This window comes from Callospermophilus lateralis, chromosome 14, assembly GCF_048772815.1.
Source record: "Callospermophilus lateralis isolate mCalLat2 chromosome 14, mCalLat2.hap1, whole genome shotgun sequence".
NCBI classification, from domain to species: Eukaryota; Metazoa; Chordata; class Mammalia; order Rodentia; family Sciuridae; genus Callospermophilus; species Callospermophilus lateralis.
The window spans coordinates 34,207,731-34,228,216 of NC_135318.1; the positions used below are offsets into that span (position 1 = coordinate 34,207,731).

A 20,486-nucleotide genomic window follows, 5' to 3' on the forward strand; every position below is an offset into this window, starting at 1 on the left:
TTTTTTATTTTTTAATAGTTGATTTATTTATTCAAATCAGGGTCTGAATTAGATTGACACATTTGATTATTAAACTCTCTATAGGGTTTCCTACCCTTTCTTTTATCTTTCAATTTATTTGTTGAAAAACATGGGTTAATTTGTCCTCTAAAGCTTTCTGCATTCAGAATTTTTTTGACTGCATAATTATTTAATATGTTCCCCTACCTCTGTATCTCTGATAAAATATAGTTAGATCCTAAAATTTTGATACCCCTTCCCTTCCTCTCCCCCCCTTCATCCTCCTCCTCATTCTTCATTTCTCCTGTTCCTCTTCCTCCTTTCCTCTTCTTCCTCTTTTTACTCTTTTTCTTCCTCTTTTCCTCCTCCTTTTCCTAAGTCTTAGGTGATATTGCATACCTCTGTCAGGAGGTATATAATGTAGAGTATATAACATATAGTAAACTCTTCTTTTGATATATTAGTAGCCATTAATGATCCTGCTTTATCAATTATTATTTATCAATTATTTCAACAGGGAGGTAATTGCTTTATAAAAAATCTACTTTATCTTTTAGAGAAGTTTTACATTTACAACAAGATTGAGCAAAAGTACAGAATTTTTTGAGTATCCTCTCCCCGACCGCAACACATACTCCAGCCTTTCCTACCATCAATATCCCCCACCAAGGTGGTACATTTGTTACAGTTGAAGAATTTCATTGACACATCATTATCATCCAAAGTTCATAGTTTATATTAGTGTTCATGCATTGTTTTGACAAATGTATGATATTTATTCACCATGATATTATTATATGGAATAGTTTCACTGCCTAAAATTCTCCTACATTTCAACTTAATCATCTGTCCCTGCTCCCAAGTCCCTACAAATCACTGATCTTTTTATCTTCTCCACAGTTTTACCTTTTCCAGAATGTCATATATGTCATATGTCTAATGAACCATATAGCAAATAGTCTGTTCATACTGACTTTTTTCACTTAGTAATATGTATTCAGGTTCCTCTAAGTTTTTATGACTTGATAGCTCATTTATTTTTAGTGTTGAATAAAATTCCATTGTAAAAATTACTACATCTTCTTTATGGCTGTTGCTTTTTAGAAATTAAGACATAATGGATATAACAAAGCACTCTAACATTAGATCAAGTTATAGAGCACTTTATCATCCGATTCTCTTGTTTTCTTTCTCAGGCAGCAACCCTGTTTACCAAGGTAACCAGTATTCACATGGGTTAGTTTGGCTGTTATTGATATTAGTACTTTTGGTCTTCTTCTTTTTTTCCTTCCTTCCTCTCTCCCCCCTCCCTTCCTCACCCCCTATTTTTCTTTCTCTGTGATGCTAAGGATCAAACCCAGGCCCTTGCACATGCTAGCCAAGTGCCCTACTACTAAACTGTATCTTCCACCCTAAACTGACTTCTTTCGCTCAACATTATGTCTATGTAAGTCACTCATGTTGATATGTATCAGTAGTTTTATTATTGCTGAATAGTATTTTATTGTGACTATATCTCACTTTTAACCATATGGTTCCTTTTCAGCTTGGGGCTCTTATGAAGACTTATATTTGGTGGATGTATGTTTTTAGTTCTCTTAGGTATACACCGAGGAGTAGAATTGCTGGGTTATAAGTTGACAGATCTTTAATCGGTGTTAGCAAATAGTTTCCCTAAGTGAATGTGCCAGGTTGTACTTCTACCGGCAGTGTATGAGAGTTCCGGTTGCTCCACCTTTTTCCAACATTTGGCATGGTTGTACTTTTACTTTTAGCCATTATGGCCAAGTTAATGTTGAAAAGAATGCAACTGTAAATTCTCCTCATTGGCTTAACAAATATGTATACACAAAACATCCCATTTCCATCATTTTGATCTGTCTTGTTTAGACCTTATCTTTTGACATCTAATAATGATCCCTGCCTAGCAAAATCAACAGATTGTTGTTACTTCCCCATTTCTCCTACCAAGATAGGAGAAGATGAATGTAGACTATAATATAAAAGAAAGCCAGTCCAAGACAATGGTAATTGCTCCCCATAAAGACATGGATTAGGCAGATTTCATGTTTAATTTCTAACTTTCTACAGAGTTTCTAGAGTACGTTATTCCCATTTGTACATGATGATTTTCTAAACACATGGAATTAAAGTCCGGTGTTTTCTTTCTTTCTTTTTCTCATTCTTTCTGTTTTTTTAAGAGGAATGAAGAAAAGGGAGGGATATAGGGGCCAGAGGTTGTCAAAGTAAATTCTATACAAAGAAAAATAAAGATAATTTATGTTCTCTGCTTAGGGGATAGACTTAAATTGTTAACTGTGTTTAAATCCAAATTCTACCACTTATCTGACTGGAAAAGTTTCTTAATTTGATTCTTTGTTTTGTCACTCATAAAAAAAGAGCTAACTCATGTTGGCAGAGCTGATAGCCTCTGTGTTGTGTAAAGGTTTATAACATGGTGATTAAGAGCAAAGGCTCTGGAGCCAAACTGCCTGGTTCAAAATCTGCCTCCATCTCTTACCCCTTATTTGACTTGGGCCTCAGCTTCCTCTCTGCAAAGTGTTGTACAATCTATGCCTGTCCCAGAATTTTGTGGAAATTGAATAGGTTGCTATGAGTAAAGTACTTGGAATGTTTCCTGGCACATAGAAGTGCTGTGTAAGTGTTAGCTATTATAAAGATTGAAGCTAATTTAAGGAAAGTGCCTGGCATGCCTTCAGCCCTCAACAGATGGTGGTGGTGGTGGTAACACTATTAGGCTAAAAGTACAAGGGTAAAGATCTATGCTGTCCCTTTTTGTAAATATTATTTAGTTAACGGTATTGATTACTGATATCCACACTTTTAGTAGAGTGAGACAATAATAGTAAAATCATAAAAGGCCACTCAAACTCTATGAGTAAACTTTACTCTCTGTAAAATGCCTTTATCTCTTTCTGTAATGGTGGAGTGGGCCATGTATGTACATTCCTGTTTAGCCCTACAGTTGCAGTAAACATTTGTCAGTTTGTCTATTTCTCTTTCACGTCTCCCTCTCTTTTACTTTCTGACTTTGACCTTTCCTAGTGGCATTTTCTCGACCTCCACACTCATGGCTGTCTCTATATGTCTTTGTTCCACCCTATCTTTCCCTTGCTTTCCTTTTTCTTTTTGATTGCTCACATTATAGGGGAAAAAAAGAGAAAGTAATTGAGGATTGTTTTGTCTGGCCTTTTTAAAATTGGAAATTCTAAATTTATATGTGTGGCAAATTTATTTCTAGAAATTAAACTTAACTAATTTTTATGTGATTTTAAATTAATTTTTCCTCTCAAATGTACTAGATCTAGTGGAGTTTCTTTAAAAAAAAAAAAAAAAAAGAAAGAAACAAGAACTTCATATCCTCAACCCAGGGCAAGGGAATCAAAACATGTAGCCAATCAGGGCAGTTCATAGCCACTGACCTTAATAAGTTTAATAGGAAGAACTTATTTGAAGTTGTCCTTGAAGGTATCAGGTAAAGAGTCATTTAATTCTAGGCTGTACATGTTTAAGCAAGAGCACACTATGATTGGTTATGTTAGACATACTGCCTTAAATTGAAAGGATAGAGAAGAATTGCAAATCTCTCATAATTTCTGTAAGCTAGCAAAATATTTGGATATTCCTCTTTGTCACAACACTCTAAATTTATTAAATGACTATTTTATTTATGCTTCAGAAAGATTTTTTTTCTGTAAATACCTCAATGGATCTAAAAAATTGACAAGAAATATAAACAGAGAGCAGATGAACTCTCATACACTGATTATGTCACCTTTTGGGCCTTTGTGTTAAGTTATAGTAACTGAATCCTTAGCTATCTTTAACACTTTCCCCTGTGGCCTATCTAATGTTTATGTTCCTTGAATTCAGCTTATCTTTTCATTGAACCTAAAACTTAAATGACTGTGTTTATATTACCCAAAGGGAATGTTTCTTGACTAAAAGCAGAAGCCAGCTCAACTCTATACTTTAGCTTCATCCATTTTTCTCTTTATTTATTAATGAATGGCATTATTTCTATAAGCATTAATTAAGTTGTCTGCAGAAGAAAAGATTGCACATTTTGCTAGATAAATCTTGGTGACCCTTGTATTTAACACTGTAATATATCTTTATGGTCGCTTGTGAGTTTTGAAAACAGTATGTATAAACCAACCCAGAACTACTTAAGGTGTAGTCTTGCGAGGCAGTCTTCAGCCCCAGGGCTTCGGAGGCCCCAGCATACTGTTTATCAATCCCAAAGAGAGAATGTGGAGGACTCAGTGGAGAGGTTTTGGGGCATTTTATTACTCACTCCTTGGCAGTGGCAAGTTGAGATACAGTGAAGGGTGGCCCTGTGCCTACAAGCTGGGGGGATATATAGAATAGGTTGCATGCCTACTGCACATGATACTCGCATGTTTTTAGGAGTACATCCCTTTGCTTTACAACCAAGGTCACTCTTCAGATTCTCTCCCAAGAACTGGAATTAAGGGGAGTGGTTAGCTCCCCATTTCCCTCTACCACATTCTTTTAGAGACCTTCTTATCTTACTGCAGATTTTTCTAGGCACTGATTAGTGTTTAACCAATGGGTAGAAAGGCAACAAGCAGCATCTCCTCCCAGGAAACCTCTGTTACTCAGATTTAGTCTCTCCATCCCTTTGTTCCCTGTTAGAGATAATACTGGTAAGTGTGGCCTATGGTCCCAGGCAAACCAAAATAGGTTTTTACCATCGATCACCCTATTAACACCAGCTTTCTGTTGTCACCCAAGACCTCAGGTATAGAAGAGCAGTCTTACCAGTGAAGCCATCCTAGTGGCTTAAAGGTTGTCTCCCAAAAGCCTCTAAGTGGTCTGGTTCTTCAGAATGTACAGGATCTGAGAACTCCAGAGTTTGTTGAATCAACCTTTTTCTGAACAGGAACTTAGGTAATCTCACGACAAGAAGGTTTGCAGGGAACTGATTAAGGAGTGTGCTGAGCGGATGCAGCCAGAGGCATGCCTAGAAATAAAGGAAAGTACTAGAAATATGAAGCATTCCATACTGAAGGGCATACATGTATAGGTGATTTCAAGAATTTACTTAAACCAATTTGAATTCACAGGTGTTTGTTATTGGACAGTCTCTGAGTAGTTAAAATTCTTATATGGTTCAGGTTAAATGAATGGAAAAAGAACTTGGCTATTTTCCATATGCCATGGGAGGATATTTTAAAAGGCTGCTTATTTTTTTTCTGAAAGCTTCTTAGCTTTACTATAGAATTCTTGTTCATACTAATTACCAAGGAAGGCTGGTGAATCCTGTGAAACTTGGTCATAACAGGACCAATTGGGAAGTGGGTTGCCTGTAACTATTTTGTGATCTCTTTTCCCTAAGAAATTTTGCACATTTCCCAATATTTTTCTTGCCTGGGAAAGTTGTTTTTCTAAAAGTAACAATCAAACTAAAAAGTTTAGATGGCAAAGATGCATCCAAGAGTTCAATGGATTAGACAAAGGGGAATGAAAGGAAGGGAGAAGGGGATGTGATTAGGGAAGACAGTAGAAATAAATCAGACATAACTTTCCCATGTTCATGTATGAATACATGTCCAGTGTAACTTCACATCATGTACAATCACAAGAATGGGATGCTAATTTGAATGCTATAATATGTGTATACATAATATGTCAAAATATACTCTACTTCATGTATATACAAAAAGAACAAATAAAAATTTTTTAAAAAAAGATGGATCCAAGGAGCTCTGCAGCATTCATTCATAAAATGAATTCAACTATCAAATCCTAGTCATCATTGTCCAGAACCTAGACTAAAATAGGTTTGACACTTGCCAGTAATAATAGGGAAATTTTATGTGACGACCCAATGTCTGGAGGGTGGCTTGCTCAGACATAATAAAAAGAGACTATAGCTGAGGGTCTGGTAATATTTATTTCTGTTCTTATTCAATTACTTAGGTTTTTCTTGAAGTTCATCTTCTATTATTATGTCCTCAGAGGAGAACAACCATTTTGGACTTGGCTGTACTCTTCTCTCCTTGCTCCAGAGTACCCTATGTACAGCTGGAAATGCATCTTCATATTGACTCTTGGTTTTTATTGTCTTGCTTGGGCTGTTGATCATGACATGGACCTTTGTCTTTGATACAAATCTTAATCCTTCAGCTCAAGCAGAAAACCCACTCTATTATGTTAAAGAATCTAAATTAAAGATAACTGAAATTATCATTTGAATACTAGAATATGTTTTTCCTCCTATTTTTTAATCTGCTTTTATTTTCATAGTTTCTAACCATGCGGGTAGTATTTAAGTAGAATAATTTGGCATCTAATTTGAATTGGCATTTATACTGTGAATCCTCAGATGAAACTTGGTATTCACAGTTAAAAGAATAAAACCAAACCAACCTTTACACCTTTCACCTGAAAAATCTAATTAATCAAATACTTTGAACATTGAGTAAGGATTCATTTTGAATTTTCAGAGATATTAATTTCTCAAATGCTTTCACATTATTGCTAAAATTACATTCTTAGCTATTTGGAATATATGAATAAAACTCTTTAGTACAGTCCTCAATACTTTATTTTCTTTATTGCTATCCTTAACACCTCCCTTTTTTAGATCTTATAAAGTCTGGTGAGACTTCCAATCAAGGAATAGCTCTGTGATTCACAGAAAGGTAAAAGAAAAGAAACAGCTACAAAGTGGTATCAGTAAAATTGAAACTTCCCTATGAATTAGATAGACTTATATAACCCATATGGCCAGCAACAATCAGGTTTGCAGACGTGTCCTAAGACGTCATACTTCTGAATGTGTTTTGTAGAAAATCCAATCAGGGCCAATCTCTTAGATGTTAAAATTGGAGCACTTCCCACCCTCCAAGCCTCATGCCTGTTAATCTTACCAACTCTTCAACTTACTGTATGATTTTTACCTACTTATTACTATTTTTTATCCCTCTTTACCATTAGAATGTAATTTCCATGCAAGATATTTGGGTCTGTTTTATGATTCCTTTCCAGGTACTGAAATAGGCTTGGCACTTGCCAGGTATTCAATGAGCATTGGTGAAGTGAATGAGTCAATAAGCTCTCACTAAGTGCCTTTTCCTACCTATAATTCTTGTTTTTTTTTTAATTTTTAATTTTTTAATGATTTTGTCATTTGAGAGCTCAAAGTTTATCTTGTTTTTCTTTTCTTTTCCACTGAGTATTTCTTTTTCATCTAAGTTTCAGTTTTCCCCAAAATATGTTATACCAGGTCATCTGGTTTGAGTTTTATCTCACTGCTCACATTTTTAATTTATATTCCTACCTTGTTTAAAATATGAAAAAAATGAGGGTTAGAAACTTGTTGCTTCTATGTAAACACTTTTGTGTATTGTCACTGCTCTAGTAAGCGTATACGTTATGTTATAGCAATATTCACATCATCTCCTGTGTATCCTTATGTACCCCAAAAGTACAACTGTCTGACAGAATAGTCTTCATAATTTGTAACTTTTAAGTACATTAACAATTCCTGTTTCATATTTTCATTTTATTATGATACCTTTTAGGAATCTATATAATTTTATAGTAAAATTCTAAGTTTCATATTATGATAAATTAAATTTAATTTTAATTTTAACATTTTATTCTCTCAATTTAGGTACAAGTTATGGAACAGAAATTAAAAGCAGCTAATATTCAAACCAGTGAATCAGAGACAAGGTTATATAAAAAATGTCAAGACCTGGAGTCTCTACTACAGGAAAAAGATGACATCATTCAAAATTTGGAACTGCAATTTGAAGAGCAGGTAGGAAAATTTTAATCATCAAAGACTTATAAATGTGTGTACTCATTTGTGCATAAACACAAAGATTAAAAGGAGTCTAGATTTCTAAATGTGGAGGGGAAAATCTTACTTAAGTCAACCCACAGGATTGTATCACATGTGCTGGTGAAAGGTTAAGGTAAAATGGCATTCGCTTTAAGTCCAGGGTGAGTCCAGGCAAGATCTGGCACTTTTTAGACGGTACAGTGTTCTTTCACATTCAGACTTAGAATTTATGTGTACAGTTTAAGTAGGAAATACTTAGTTATCAGCAGCATTATGTCCATAAAATGTTTGTAATCAGTTTTGTTTTAGATTGTTACAGTGTTGGAAATATTTATAGAACATTGTATTTTATATATTTATGTTTGATACTAATTCTTCTGCTTAGAAATGTATACACTGTTTTAAACCACTTCTATTGAGAACAAGTACAGAAGTTTATTTTAGATTTTTATTACAAAAATTGTGTTAGGGTCGATTACTTAAGTAGTCATTTAATGTAATTTAAATATGACCATTATGACACTGTTTTGTTATGCAAATTAAATTGTTGTTTATTTTCAGCACTTTTAAATTTCTCTGGGGATTAGTATTTCTTTATTAGTGGTTTGCAGCTTTGTAATTTACTTGATAACCATATTCCCCGTAGTTTTGTGATCATAACCAGATTTTAAGGTTGGTGAGGTAGACTTTTTCAGTGTATATTTTTCCTGGGTCTTTTTAAAATTAATGCTTGAGGGAAATCTAGCCATTATAGCAGATTTTTAGTCTCCTCTTCCTAACCTGGTTGACCCTGTTCTACTGTTCCAGAAATGTTTATTTTATTGATATATTCAGTGTATTGACTTTAGTGTGTTGATCATTCAAAGAAAGAGAAGAACAGTTATTAAAACTAGCAATGTTTGCATCTATCTCTGTGGATTCTTATTGTATTTGCTGGATAACTTTTCTCTTTTAAAAATCTGATAATTTGCAGGTAGATGTCCTAAATCTGAGACAGGTTTTTAAGTGGATTTGTCTTGCATATTATCAGGTAACATTTCCAGACCACTGAGTTTATGTTTGAACTAAACAAATTGCAAATGTTATTTCAGAAACAAATAAGAATCCAAGAAGCTAAAATAATAGAAGAGAAAGCAGCTAAGATCAAAGAATGGGTAACAGTTAAGTTAAATGAGGTATTTGTTGCTATATTTTTTCTTTTCTTTTACTTTATTCTTTTTTTTAGTAGGTAAACAATCAGAATATACAATCATCTGAGTGAAACAAAAAATTCAAATCAGTTGATGGTGCTGCTCTCTTTTGGTAAATCTGAGATAGGTAGCTTTTATTTTAACATCCATTGTATTTCAAAAATTAAACAATTGATAGACACCTGATGATCAGTGTAAATAGTCTCACTCTAATTACTTAATTTTAGTTCTAATTAGTTAATTTTAAATAATTATAGAGCATATCTGTATATATTATAAAATTAATATATTTGGTATCTGAAGTACAGATTAAATACTGAAATAGTTTGGTTTCAAATAATTTTACAGTGAAAAAAGCTTAGGGGGGCCAGGCGCGGTGGCACATACCTGTAATCCCAACAGCTCTGGAAGCTGAGGCAGGAGGATCACGAGTTCAAAGCCACCCTCAGCAAAGGCCAGGTGCTAAGCAACTCAGTGAGATTCTGTCTCTAAATAAAATACAAAATCGGGCTGGGGATGTGGCTCAGTGGTTGAGTGCTCCTGAATTCAATCCCCAGTACCAAAAAAAAAAAAAAGCTTAGGGGGTGAAAACTTGCAAAACTCTCGGTTGTGGAAAAATTAATATCGGTGCCATAATTATCTAGTTTGATAGCCTACGATGATAAATTCATATATTTGTATGTCATTTTATTTTACTGCATTTGGAGTAAACATATTAATGTTTTCTAAATATAATTATTTATTAGCATGTTTTAGAAATGTTATTCCTATGTAAGAGAATATCACTGTGTTGTTTTAGCTGGAATTGGAGAATCAGAATCTTCGTTTGATCAACCAAAACCAAACTGAAGAGATAAAAGCACTACAGTCAAAACTACAAGGTATAAACATTTTCACCAAGATAGCCTAGTTGGATTTATTTGGCTATATAGGATTTACTATTTTTTACTTATGATTTAAAATTTTTATTATAAATATAGTATTAGGAATTATTTTCATGAAATGAAGGAATTTCCAAACAAATCAGAACTCAAGTGAATGTATCCAAGTGAATGTTGGCCCTAAATGTGGAAGGTGATGATATACAAGTTTACCAAACTTGTTACTACATAGGTTTAAAAAAACATGGACAAGTAGTAATTTTGCCTTTTTCTATTCTAAAAGGCATTTAATTTGTCCTCATAGTAAGTTGCATAGAGTTGATTTTACTGAAAGTATTATTTATTATGTTAGCCCAGGATGTCAGGGATTATGGACAGTGTATACCAATCTCTAATAATGATGGTGTTTTGATCCTTCCAACCCATGTAGTACTCTATCTCCTGGTTTTCTTGAAAGAACACAGAAGACCTATGAAGCCAGATAGTAGATTATAAATATTTGTATTAGAGGTATGTACTTCAAAAGGCCGAGAATACTTTGGCCTCTGAAAGAAAAGTCTCTTTTAGTGGGGATTAAGGAATCATGGACATGATACACTTGTATTTGCCTGGAGGACTTTGGAGAAAGCTCCTTGGCTTGCTATGTGCCCTGAAAATGACATTAACCTCCAGAGCTCTTTATAACTTTTGATTGTTTACAAATAATTAAACCCAAAGGAATATTGGCTACACTTCAGATAATTCATAACAATATTTTATAGGCTCAAAAGTAACTTTTCGATCTGGGGTTGTGGCTCAGTGGTAGAGTGCTTGCCTAGCATGCTTGAGGCACTGAGTTCGAACCTCAGCACCACATAAATGTAAAATAAAGATATTGTGTTCTCTTAAAACTAAAAAATGAATAAAAAAGTAACTTTTCATAATGTAAAAATTGGGTAATATGGTTAGACCACATATTTCGTCTTTGAGCTATAAATCAGCACTTTTTAATAGAACTTTCTGTGATTTAAGAAATATTCTTTATTGTGCTGTCTAATATGATGACCACGAGCCACATATAACTATTTGAGAGTAAAGAACTTTCATTAGTCATAAAGTATGACTCTTGTGACTGAAGAACTGAATTTTATTTTATTTTTTATTTTTTTTTCAAGTTTTCAATTTTTTTATTTATTTTTTTTTCTTTTTTTTTTTATTGGTTATTCAAAACATTACAAAGATTGCAGAATCACATCGGTTACACATCCACATTTTTACATAATACCATAATAGTAACTGTTGTATAGAACTGAATTTTAAATTTTACTTAATTTGAATTGATTTAAATCACCATATTGAACAGCACAGCTAGACATTAGTGAACAACCTGAAAAGTATAAACTAATTTGAATATTTCATTTCAGGTATATTTGCTTTAAAAATCAGTTGTTATTTTCATTTTGCTTTGTATCCTAGTTTTCAATAGTGATTGAAATTCTTACAACCTGAGTGTTTTGAGCAGAATTTGATGATGTGAATAAATTCTTTGGATTTTCCAATACATGGGGTTACTTGCTTTTAACTTCAAAACCTAAGGTTGGGTAGTGTCACTAGCATTGATTGAGATTTTCTTAGTACACTATTCTGGTGAAAGCCACTCGATTGCACATCAGGTTGAAAAAGAGGTGAATCCAGCAAGGTGTAGTATAATTTACACTTATACTACATGACCTAGTATAGAGGTTTTAAAACTTCGTTTAGCAATGGAATCCTTAAAAGGAGGAAAATTATGTAGAATTTGAGCAGGTAAAAAAGGTAAAAGCAGTGTTGGGTGATGGTCTAGAATTCTGCAAACTTGGCCTTTTCCATGCCTCTTTTTGCATCCTCTGGGTCTCACAAAATGCACTGGGAAAATATTGGTATGGTAGGAAGAATATGGGCTTTGAAGAGAGCTTTAATGCCTTACTACTTAATAACTGTTGTATCTCCAGAACATTTTTTTTACATTAGTAAAATTGCAATTATAATAGTGCCTTCTGATTTCATGTAGGAATATATAGACTTATTGATTACAGGCATTTTGTTATTGCATATTAATATTTACTTGGTATCATTTTCTCTACTTGTATGACCAAAATAAAAAAGTGCCTCCATGTCTGATCCTGGAGTTCCATATTTAGAATTAAAGTTTCAGATTTGTGTGACATTTACCCTTATTGAAATAGATTGAACATACTAGGCCCACTAAAAATTGTTATTTTTTCCGATTTTTATTTTTATTTTTTGGTACCAAGGATTGAACACAGGGATCCTTAACCACTGAGCCATATCCCCAGCCCCTTTTTTATATTTTCTTTAGAGACAGGGCCTCACTGAGCTGCTAAGGCTGACTTTGAACTTCTGATCCTCCTACCTCAGCCTCCCAAGTCACTGGGATTACAGGCTTGTGCCACTGCACCCGGCTCTGATATTCTTGACTTGCAATTTTTTGTCTTCATTGCAGCCTCTTAGATTTTATAGACTAAGAGATACTGATGATTGGAAACTAGGCTTGGAGTGGAGGAAAGATGTATTATATCCTGAATATAAGATGATATTTAAAAAATATAAATGCATGTACATTTGTCCTTCAGTATCCATAAGGGTTTGATCCCAGGATCCCTGTAGATACTGGAATCTGAGAATGCTCAAGTTCCTTATTTAAAATGGCACAGTATTTATATATAGTCTATGCACCTCCTTCTATAATTTTAATCATTTCTGGATTGCTTATAATACCTAATACAATATAAATGTTTGTAAATATTAGTTATACTGTATCATTTAAGGAATAATAAGAAAAACATCTATACGTGTTCACTACAGAGGCAGTCTTTGTTCAGAATATTTTTTAATCTACAGTACATTGAGTCCACAGATATGAAATCCACCGATGCAGAGGATCAAATGTATGCAACCATTACAATCTTATTGTGAATTAGTTCTGTGAGAGATGATCAACACAAAAACATTAAAAGATACATCTAAAAGAACATAATATATAAAGATATCTTTCTTATCCACTGCTTAATTATCAGTTGCTACTTAGCTTATCCCTTTGTCCAGAGAGAAGAATTTCATTTTTGGAAACTCTTCTCTCTAGGATCTCCATGGTTTTGATCTTACAAGCAGGAGTGTTAAAGGTCCTAGAGATGAATTAAATCCCTGATTAGGTGAATTACTGTACGAATTTTCCTAAATTTTATATCTGCCCGTTATTCCCCCTAACAAAGTGATTAGGGTTCTTTATGTTGTGATCACCATGAAGCAAACCCCTCCATCTGCTTCCTTCTCATTATTAACTAAGATAGGCAAAAATCATTACAGTGATCAAGTGATATTTGTACCCATGGTAATCTATATTTCCTTTGGTTGTTTTGTCAGCCAGTACTTCAGACAATGGTATTATCACACAATTTTTAACCAATATTAACAAGTATTTAATAATACTTGACTTTTTAAGAAACTGTAATGCTCTAGTTATTTATAATCAGGTTTTAGTTTGTGTTTCTTGTTTTTATTTGACAACTTCTCTTAAAGGGATTTGTTTTCTCTCTGGAGTCAAGAAAATATTTTTGATATTCGAAATATAAAAAACAGACCCATGATGCTTAACAATGGGGCTCCTGTGTTACTGTGCCTAAATTATGATAAACTTGAGACTTTTTTCCTGATGTAAAGAGTAATTTGTCTTAAAGTTTTTATATGCTTTTTTTCAATGTTTAACAAATTGGCATAAAAAATTCAGATCTTAATTTTCATTAATGACCTTTTAGAAGTTCAAGGTAAGAAGTCATCCATGGTTTCCACACCAAAACTTTCGGAAGGGCAGCGCCTGAGCAATTTGAAGTTTGGGTGCTTTTTATCCCGAGCAAAGAGTCCTCCTCAAGTAGTGAAATCTGAGGAAATGAGCAAGATATCTTCTAAAGAACCTGAGTCCACAGAAGGAAAAAAGACAGAAGGTATTTATGGACCACAGCAAGTTACTTTTGCATTTTTTTTTAAGAAGGAAAAATCATTTATTATGGTTAATTCTAATACAGGTAAATTTTTTTTCTGATAACTTTGATGCTTTATAAGAATATTTCCAATGAGCAATATAGCATTGAATTTTGTATATCTGGTTATTTGTCTTCTGAGGGTTTTAGCCAGGGTGCATAAGAAAAACTCATTTTTCTCATCTTAACATTTTTCCTTGCAGCAGACAGAAGTAATACTTAAAATTTAAAGTTTACAATATTCTCCTCAAGGTACTTGGTTTAGCTGAGTTTCAGATTAGAATACTTTTATTCATTATTTATTGAAAATTACCTAATATTAAACATGAAATTAATTCTGGCCTAGCAAACTTATAAACAAACAAACACTAGGAAATAATAATAAAGTGACTGCTTTGATTTTCCGTTTGTTGCTTCAAAGAGGAAAATATTTGCCTACATGTTTAGACCCAGTGTCTTGTGTGCAGATTTCTACTCCTCCCGGTATTTTACAGCCTCTCTTAATTTTGCTTTGTTGTGCAGCTGCTGGCTTTGACTCTCCCAGTGCAATCATTTTTGTTGGCTTTTTCCAAATATTTTAGCCAGGTTTGATCTCTTTTCAGTTCCAATTATCTTCTTCCAAAGGAGAAAAATTACAGCTCTTACAAGCTGTCCCTCTGCTGGGTTATGACATTTTGAAAACAACATGTTTTTCCAATGAGAAGGCCACTGAGCTACTTATTGTCTCACCCTCCTTGAATTTGTTTTGCTTTCTCCAGAAGCCATTTCCATCTCCTTCCCACTGTCTAGCAGTTGAGCACAGCCAAGGTTGTCTGTACCGAAACTCTGGCCCACAAACTGCCTGATGCAAACTTGCAGGGTGTGTTTGTTCAGCCTCTGGTTCTCTGATTGTGAAGATCATACGTATGTTTTCAAAGCTCCTTTTCTGCTTTTCAGTCTAAAGTTTTAATTCACTGTCCATGAAGATTGTGGTGTATTATGTTAAGTTATAAATAAAAATAAGCTATATCTAAAGACATGTTCAATGAATATTATTATAAAAACATATTTTGTAGTTATGATTAAACAAAGTAAAGCAAACTTTTTTTTTCAAACTTTTTCTGTATATGTTTTCCGCATGATATTACATATTTCATTACTGAAGTTTGGGCACCAAGTTTATTTCTTATAGTTTTGTGTATAGTATGTCTTGATTTACTTTATGATAATTTTGAAATTTAATGGAAAGAGGGTCATCTTTTTTTGCTTCTAAAATGGAAATCATGGTATTCATTGTTTTTTTGGGGGGGTGACTATTTTTGTAGTCAAAATTGCTCTATAATTACATTTTGCTTTTTTTTATTATGTCTGTCAAGTTTGTTCCCCAATATATTCTTTGTAGAGACCAATTTAATCTTAATACAATTATATTGAGTTGTAAGACTCTGTTTTTGTTCGTTTGTAGTACTGGGGATTAAACCCAGGGCTTTGTACATGCTAGGCAAGTGCCCTGCCTCTGAGCTGCATCCTCAGCCCTTTATATTTTATTTTGAGATAGCTTCTCTCAAAATTGCCCAGACTGGCTTTAAATTGAGATCCTCCTGCTTTAGCTTCTCAAGTAGCTGGGATTATACACATGAGCTATCACATCTGCCTCTGGGTTTTATGTTTTATATTAAGCTGGGATTTCAAACTTTTATTTAAAAAAATGACATAAAAAAAGACAAATGGTAATTTAAATTAACCTATTCACATGATATGAAATTACTAGTCTTCAGAGCATAGTTACATAAAGCTACATGTATGGGAAGTTTTTATTATTAAAGGCAGCATACCAATATGTTGTATCCTTTTCTAGAAATGGAAATTCTGGAGAAGTCTGTTGATAACCCAGTTCAAGAAAATGAGAGAGGCCAGAGAACCTTGCATAAAACCCCCTGTGTCTCAGAACAGAATAGGAAAACAAGAGTAAGTTTTGCAATGGATGATAACGTATGCAAGAATTCTGAGGCTCCCGGAAGTGACTGGAGTTCTGATGAGGAAGATGAGAACAAAGAAATGTCCAAGTCCAGGAGCATGTCCAGACTTTCCAGTCACACCTCAGAGGAAGGTGTCCCATGTGGCAGGATAGGGAGCGAAGCGTACTTGACAGCATCTGATGACAGCAGCTCTGTATTTGAAGAAGAAACTTTTGGTGTAAAGAGACCAGAACACAAGAAGCTGTATTCTTGGCAACAGGAGGCCCAATGGAAAGCTCACAATAATCTTCCTGGAAAGGGAAATTCTGAATCAAGTAAAAAGGAGCACGACAGTGATGAACTGAATAAAAAATTTCAATCCCAGCGATTGGATTATTCATCCTCATCAAGTGAGACCAACACCCCAAGCCCTATTTTGACCCCCGCTTTAACGCCAAAGCATTCTAACACACTCACTGGAAAAGGAACACAGTTAGTGTGTTCATCACACCTATCACCCTCAAGGTTAAGGATTCCTAACGTTTTCAGCATAAGTGTAGCACTCACCAAAAGGCACCTAAGCCAACCACAGTTAAGTTCCGACAGGACGTTTGGTACGAACAGAAATGCTATAAGCATGATACGACCCCTGAGACCTCAGGAAACCGATCTGGATCTGGTTGATGGTGACAGCCCGGAAATTTTAGAGAATATGGACACGAGTTGTGAGGATGGATTGTTCTGCTCTGACTCCATGGAATCTACACATCCAGATGAGCAAGAAACCTGTGACTCAGCAAAGAAGGCTGCGGGTGGCAAACCTCCCACTCCTCCCCTGCACCGGTTTCCATCTTGGGTAATTATATTCCCGTGTGCATCCTATACATAGTGGTTTTTTTTTTCCCCCCTCAAAGCACATATTCACATTTTACTTTCTGAATCTTTTCAAACCCAACTTTGCTCTGGGAATTTCTGGTTTTCAAAATACAATTTCTGCTTCTTTCTCTCTTTCTGTTTAATTTTTATTTTCGAGACAGGGGCTCACTAAGTACTTAACCTAAAGCCTCACTAAATTGCTGAAGATGACTTTGAACTTTTGATCCTTCTGCCTCAGCTTCCCAGGTAGCTGGAATTATAGGCATGTCCCACTACACCCAGCTTCAATTTCCCATTTTCTTCCCTCACTTATGTTCTGAACCAAATGAGAAACAAGCAGATAGAGATCAAAATATTACCATATTTACTGATAAGTTAATATTAGAAAATTGATGGGCAAATAAACTTTTCAGTGCTGGACTTTGGAATTTACTAGACTTATTCACCCAGACCCAGGCAGCTCTGGACCATTTCAGGTTTCCTCCAGTGTGTTGGTGCCCTGCTAAGAATAGATGATCTGGAGAAATAGTGCAGGGGTTTGGTTCCTGTGGGAGCTACTTCTCAGGAGAAAGCTGCTGGCTGTGCATGCTAAGGAGAAGGTGAATGGGTAGAGTGACATCAAGGTATTTAATTACTAGAAGTCCTTTCATATAAAAGAAAAAAAATCAGGGGATAGGGAAGAAGGGGTTGCCTTTAAGTGTAATTCTTTTGGGTAGATTCTGAACCAGGACATTGAACTCCAATTGGACAACAGCTTTTTTAACATAATCATTTACTTGATTGGCTCAAGAAAAGTTTCATTTTACTCCCATGAGCTTTTAAATCCATTGCTTTAACCAAAGCGTCTCCCTACATATCTCGAATGGATTGAATCCTCTTCTATTAAGGCATTGACCATTACTACAGTAACTTACCTGTCAATTGTGAGCTACTTCTTAGGAATAGCTATCTGTATTGGTAGATGAAAAAAAATTCTTTCTATATTTGAAACAAAGTGAATTGGTCTATTTTATAGATTTTAGTTGTCCCTTACATATTGGCACAATTTAACCTTTTGCCTCCAGAGAAACATCTGGGTTGTCAGATCTTTTGGTTTATGGAGCCATGTTCTTTTATAATTTAGTAACCACCCCAGTTATGTGCAAATTAGGATAGCCATGTTTTCTCAGTAAAATCCATACCTTGAGATGTATCTGCTTTTATTTGCTTCTAAGAGAACATTTTATTTTGGTATCATGTGAAACATTCTGTAGTATATTACTAAATTCTAGATGGGACGAAAAGAGTAGATGTTAACAGCATGTCATCTCTGGAATGCCAGTTATGTTGCCCTTTAGGTAGTCAGAAATTGAAATTTTGCCACGGAGATTTTCAGGCATTTAGGTTAGTCTTTCAAGTTTGTTTTATTTGGCAAACCATTTTACTACATTTTTGCCCTTCTCCCATCCCCTCCTCTTTGAAGCTATTCATTCAGTCCTGGAGGGATGGGGAGAATAGCATTGCCTTTCAAAAGACTTTCAACAGACTGGCTAAGTTTGAGATTTAATTTCTGTTTCTCAGGTATTTTCAGGCTTCAAGGAAAAGATGTGTTCTAGTTGTCTCTGTAGGAGTTCATTTTAAGGCAATCCCTGTCCTTAGTGAATTGAATATCATTCAAAATGCAGTGGCCACTCTGGTAGGACAACCTGTGATTCAGCAGCCCCTCTGATAGTCAACGCCCTAGAAGGAAGTGCCAGCCGTTGCCCTCTCTGCAGTGGCTCAGCCTGTCCTCTCATCCGCAGTGATTCTCTTTCCACTTTTCTTTCTGCTTACCTACTCTCTCCCACTCTCCTGTGGCCTCTTACTGCCTCCCGTCTCCTGTTTAGTGCCTTATTTGTCTTTCTGACCTGCCTGTTTTGCTGTTAGTCTCTGTAATTGCCTTAGATTCGTTAAGTCAGCTGCTCTTCAATCTAAAGTGCTCCTAAAGATCAGCGATTTTATGCCAATTTCCTCTTGAGCCATTTGCAGGAGGCATTGGTTGCCTGCTAGACGGTGGCCCAGCCAAATGGGTCCAAATTAGATGCATTACAAAATTCAGAATGTGGTGATCCATGCATTAGCAGCCACCTGGGGTCTTTTTTCTCACAGGAGCAGGGCTAATAACCTTTTTGGTAGCAAGTCTAGAGATCTCTCTTAGAGAAGAGGAGAAAACAAAATAACCAACTTTTAGAACAAGGTAATGTTATAAATTCCATTGCAATACTCATTACTTGACCTCAGGTATTTTTGAAATGTATGTTGAAGTAAGAAGATGATGGCATTTAATCCTACTCTAGCTATGCTTTCTGATTTCAAGTTTTTTTCTTTCTTTCACCATGTTCTAGAATGATAGACTAACAAAGAATGTGTTTATGTGTTTTCAATGATTGTGAATAGTTTCTGTTTCATATTATGGCCATTCAAGATTTTTCCTTTTAAAAATGTACCCATTTTCTGAAATGGTAGACTATTAGAGATGGTGTTTACCTATAATGATGAATAAACTTCTCTTACTTGCTCCCTGTATCTTCAAAAGAATTTAAAATGTCAAGCAAGAATTTGGGAACTAATAATGGAGTAACAAAGAGATGGAAACAAATATCTATATTACTATTCACTGTGGCCTGTTTTATTGGTAATAAGTTCTATAATAATTCTGTCTTCTAGTGAATTTTAACAATCAATGAAAAACATATATATTGAAAGTAATCATTTCTTCTTTTTAAACATCCTATTCAAATCTCTTTTTTTACATTAGGAAAGCAGAATTTATGCTGTAGCCAAATCAGGCATTCGAATGTCTGAGGCGTTCAATATGGAAAATGTTAATAAAAGTAAGTGCTTTTGCATGCTATAACATGGGTGAGCCTTGAGGATGTCATGCTAAGTGATTGATAGCGCAATACAAACACATGAGACAGGTGCAGAAAGGTGGATCCTGTAAGATTTCACTCTAGGGAGTTAGCCAGTGTGGAATGGTGGTTACCAAGGGCTAGGAGGGGTGGGGAAAGTAGGTGTGTGGTTTAATGGTTTTAGAATTTCAGATTTGTAAGATGAAGAAGTTCTAGAGGTCTGCTTTACAACAATGTGAATATACTTCACACTATAGTACACTTAAAAATGGTTAAGATGGGGGGCTGCCATTGTGGCTCGAGTTCGCCTAGCATGTGCGAAGCCCTGGGTTCAAACCTCAGCACCACATAAAAATGAATAAATAAAATAAATGTATTGTGTTCAACTACAACTAAAAAATAAATATTAAAAATTATTAAGATGGTAAATTTTATTTGATGTGCTTTTTTAACACAATAAAAAAGTTATTTTTAAAGTTTGTGATTTTGTATTGCTATTTCATAGCCAACAATTTCCCAAATGTCTGTTATCTAAAAATAAATCAAATTATATAAACTTTGAGAAGATGATTTCAAAGGTTGCTGACTTATGTTTTAAAATTTAAATTCATCTTACTTAATATAGAAACCCCAAAACATTCAAATCTGATGTGGAAAGTACCTCTGATGTAGAAATACTTCAGAGACTAAAGTGGAGAAACTGGCATTTCAGCCATTCAGAATCAAAGTTGTAAAAATGTTGTCTCTGTGTCTTTTCTCTTCTTCCTCCCTTCCTCTTTCCCTTCCTTCCTAAAATTATTATAGAACTAATGCATGCCCATTATAAATGAATGAATGAAACCAAATGACATAGAACCATCTGGAATAAAAAGAGAA

The 20,486-nt window shown here is 34.6% G+C and overlaps 1 protein-coding gene across 1 annotated transcript in view; it reads left to right on the plus strand.

The window, feature by feature from the left end:
• Positions 1 to 20,486, plus strand: part of Plekhh2 (pleckstrin homology, MyTH4 and FERM domain containing H2) — a 111,015-nt gene that overhangs the window by 37,027 nt on the left and 53,502 nt on the right. Inside the window, exons 4-9 of the mRNA XM_076833037.2 lie at positions 7,667 to 7,816; positions 8,932 to 9,015; positions 9,830 to 9,911; positions 13,706 to 13,891; positions 15,765 to 16,720; positions 19,517 to 19,592. Coding sequence (XP_076689152.2) covers positions 7,667 to 7,816; positions 8,932 to 9,015; positions 9,830 to 9,911; positions 13,706 to 13,891; positions 15,765 to 16,720; positions 19,517 to 19,592 — 1,534 coding nt within the window. The remainder of the gene's footprint in view (positions 1 to 7,666; positions 7,817 to 8,931; positions 9,016 to 9,829; positions 9,912 to 13,705; positions 13,892 to 15,764; positions 16,721 to 19,516; positions 19,593 to 20,486) is intronic.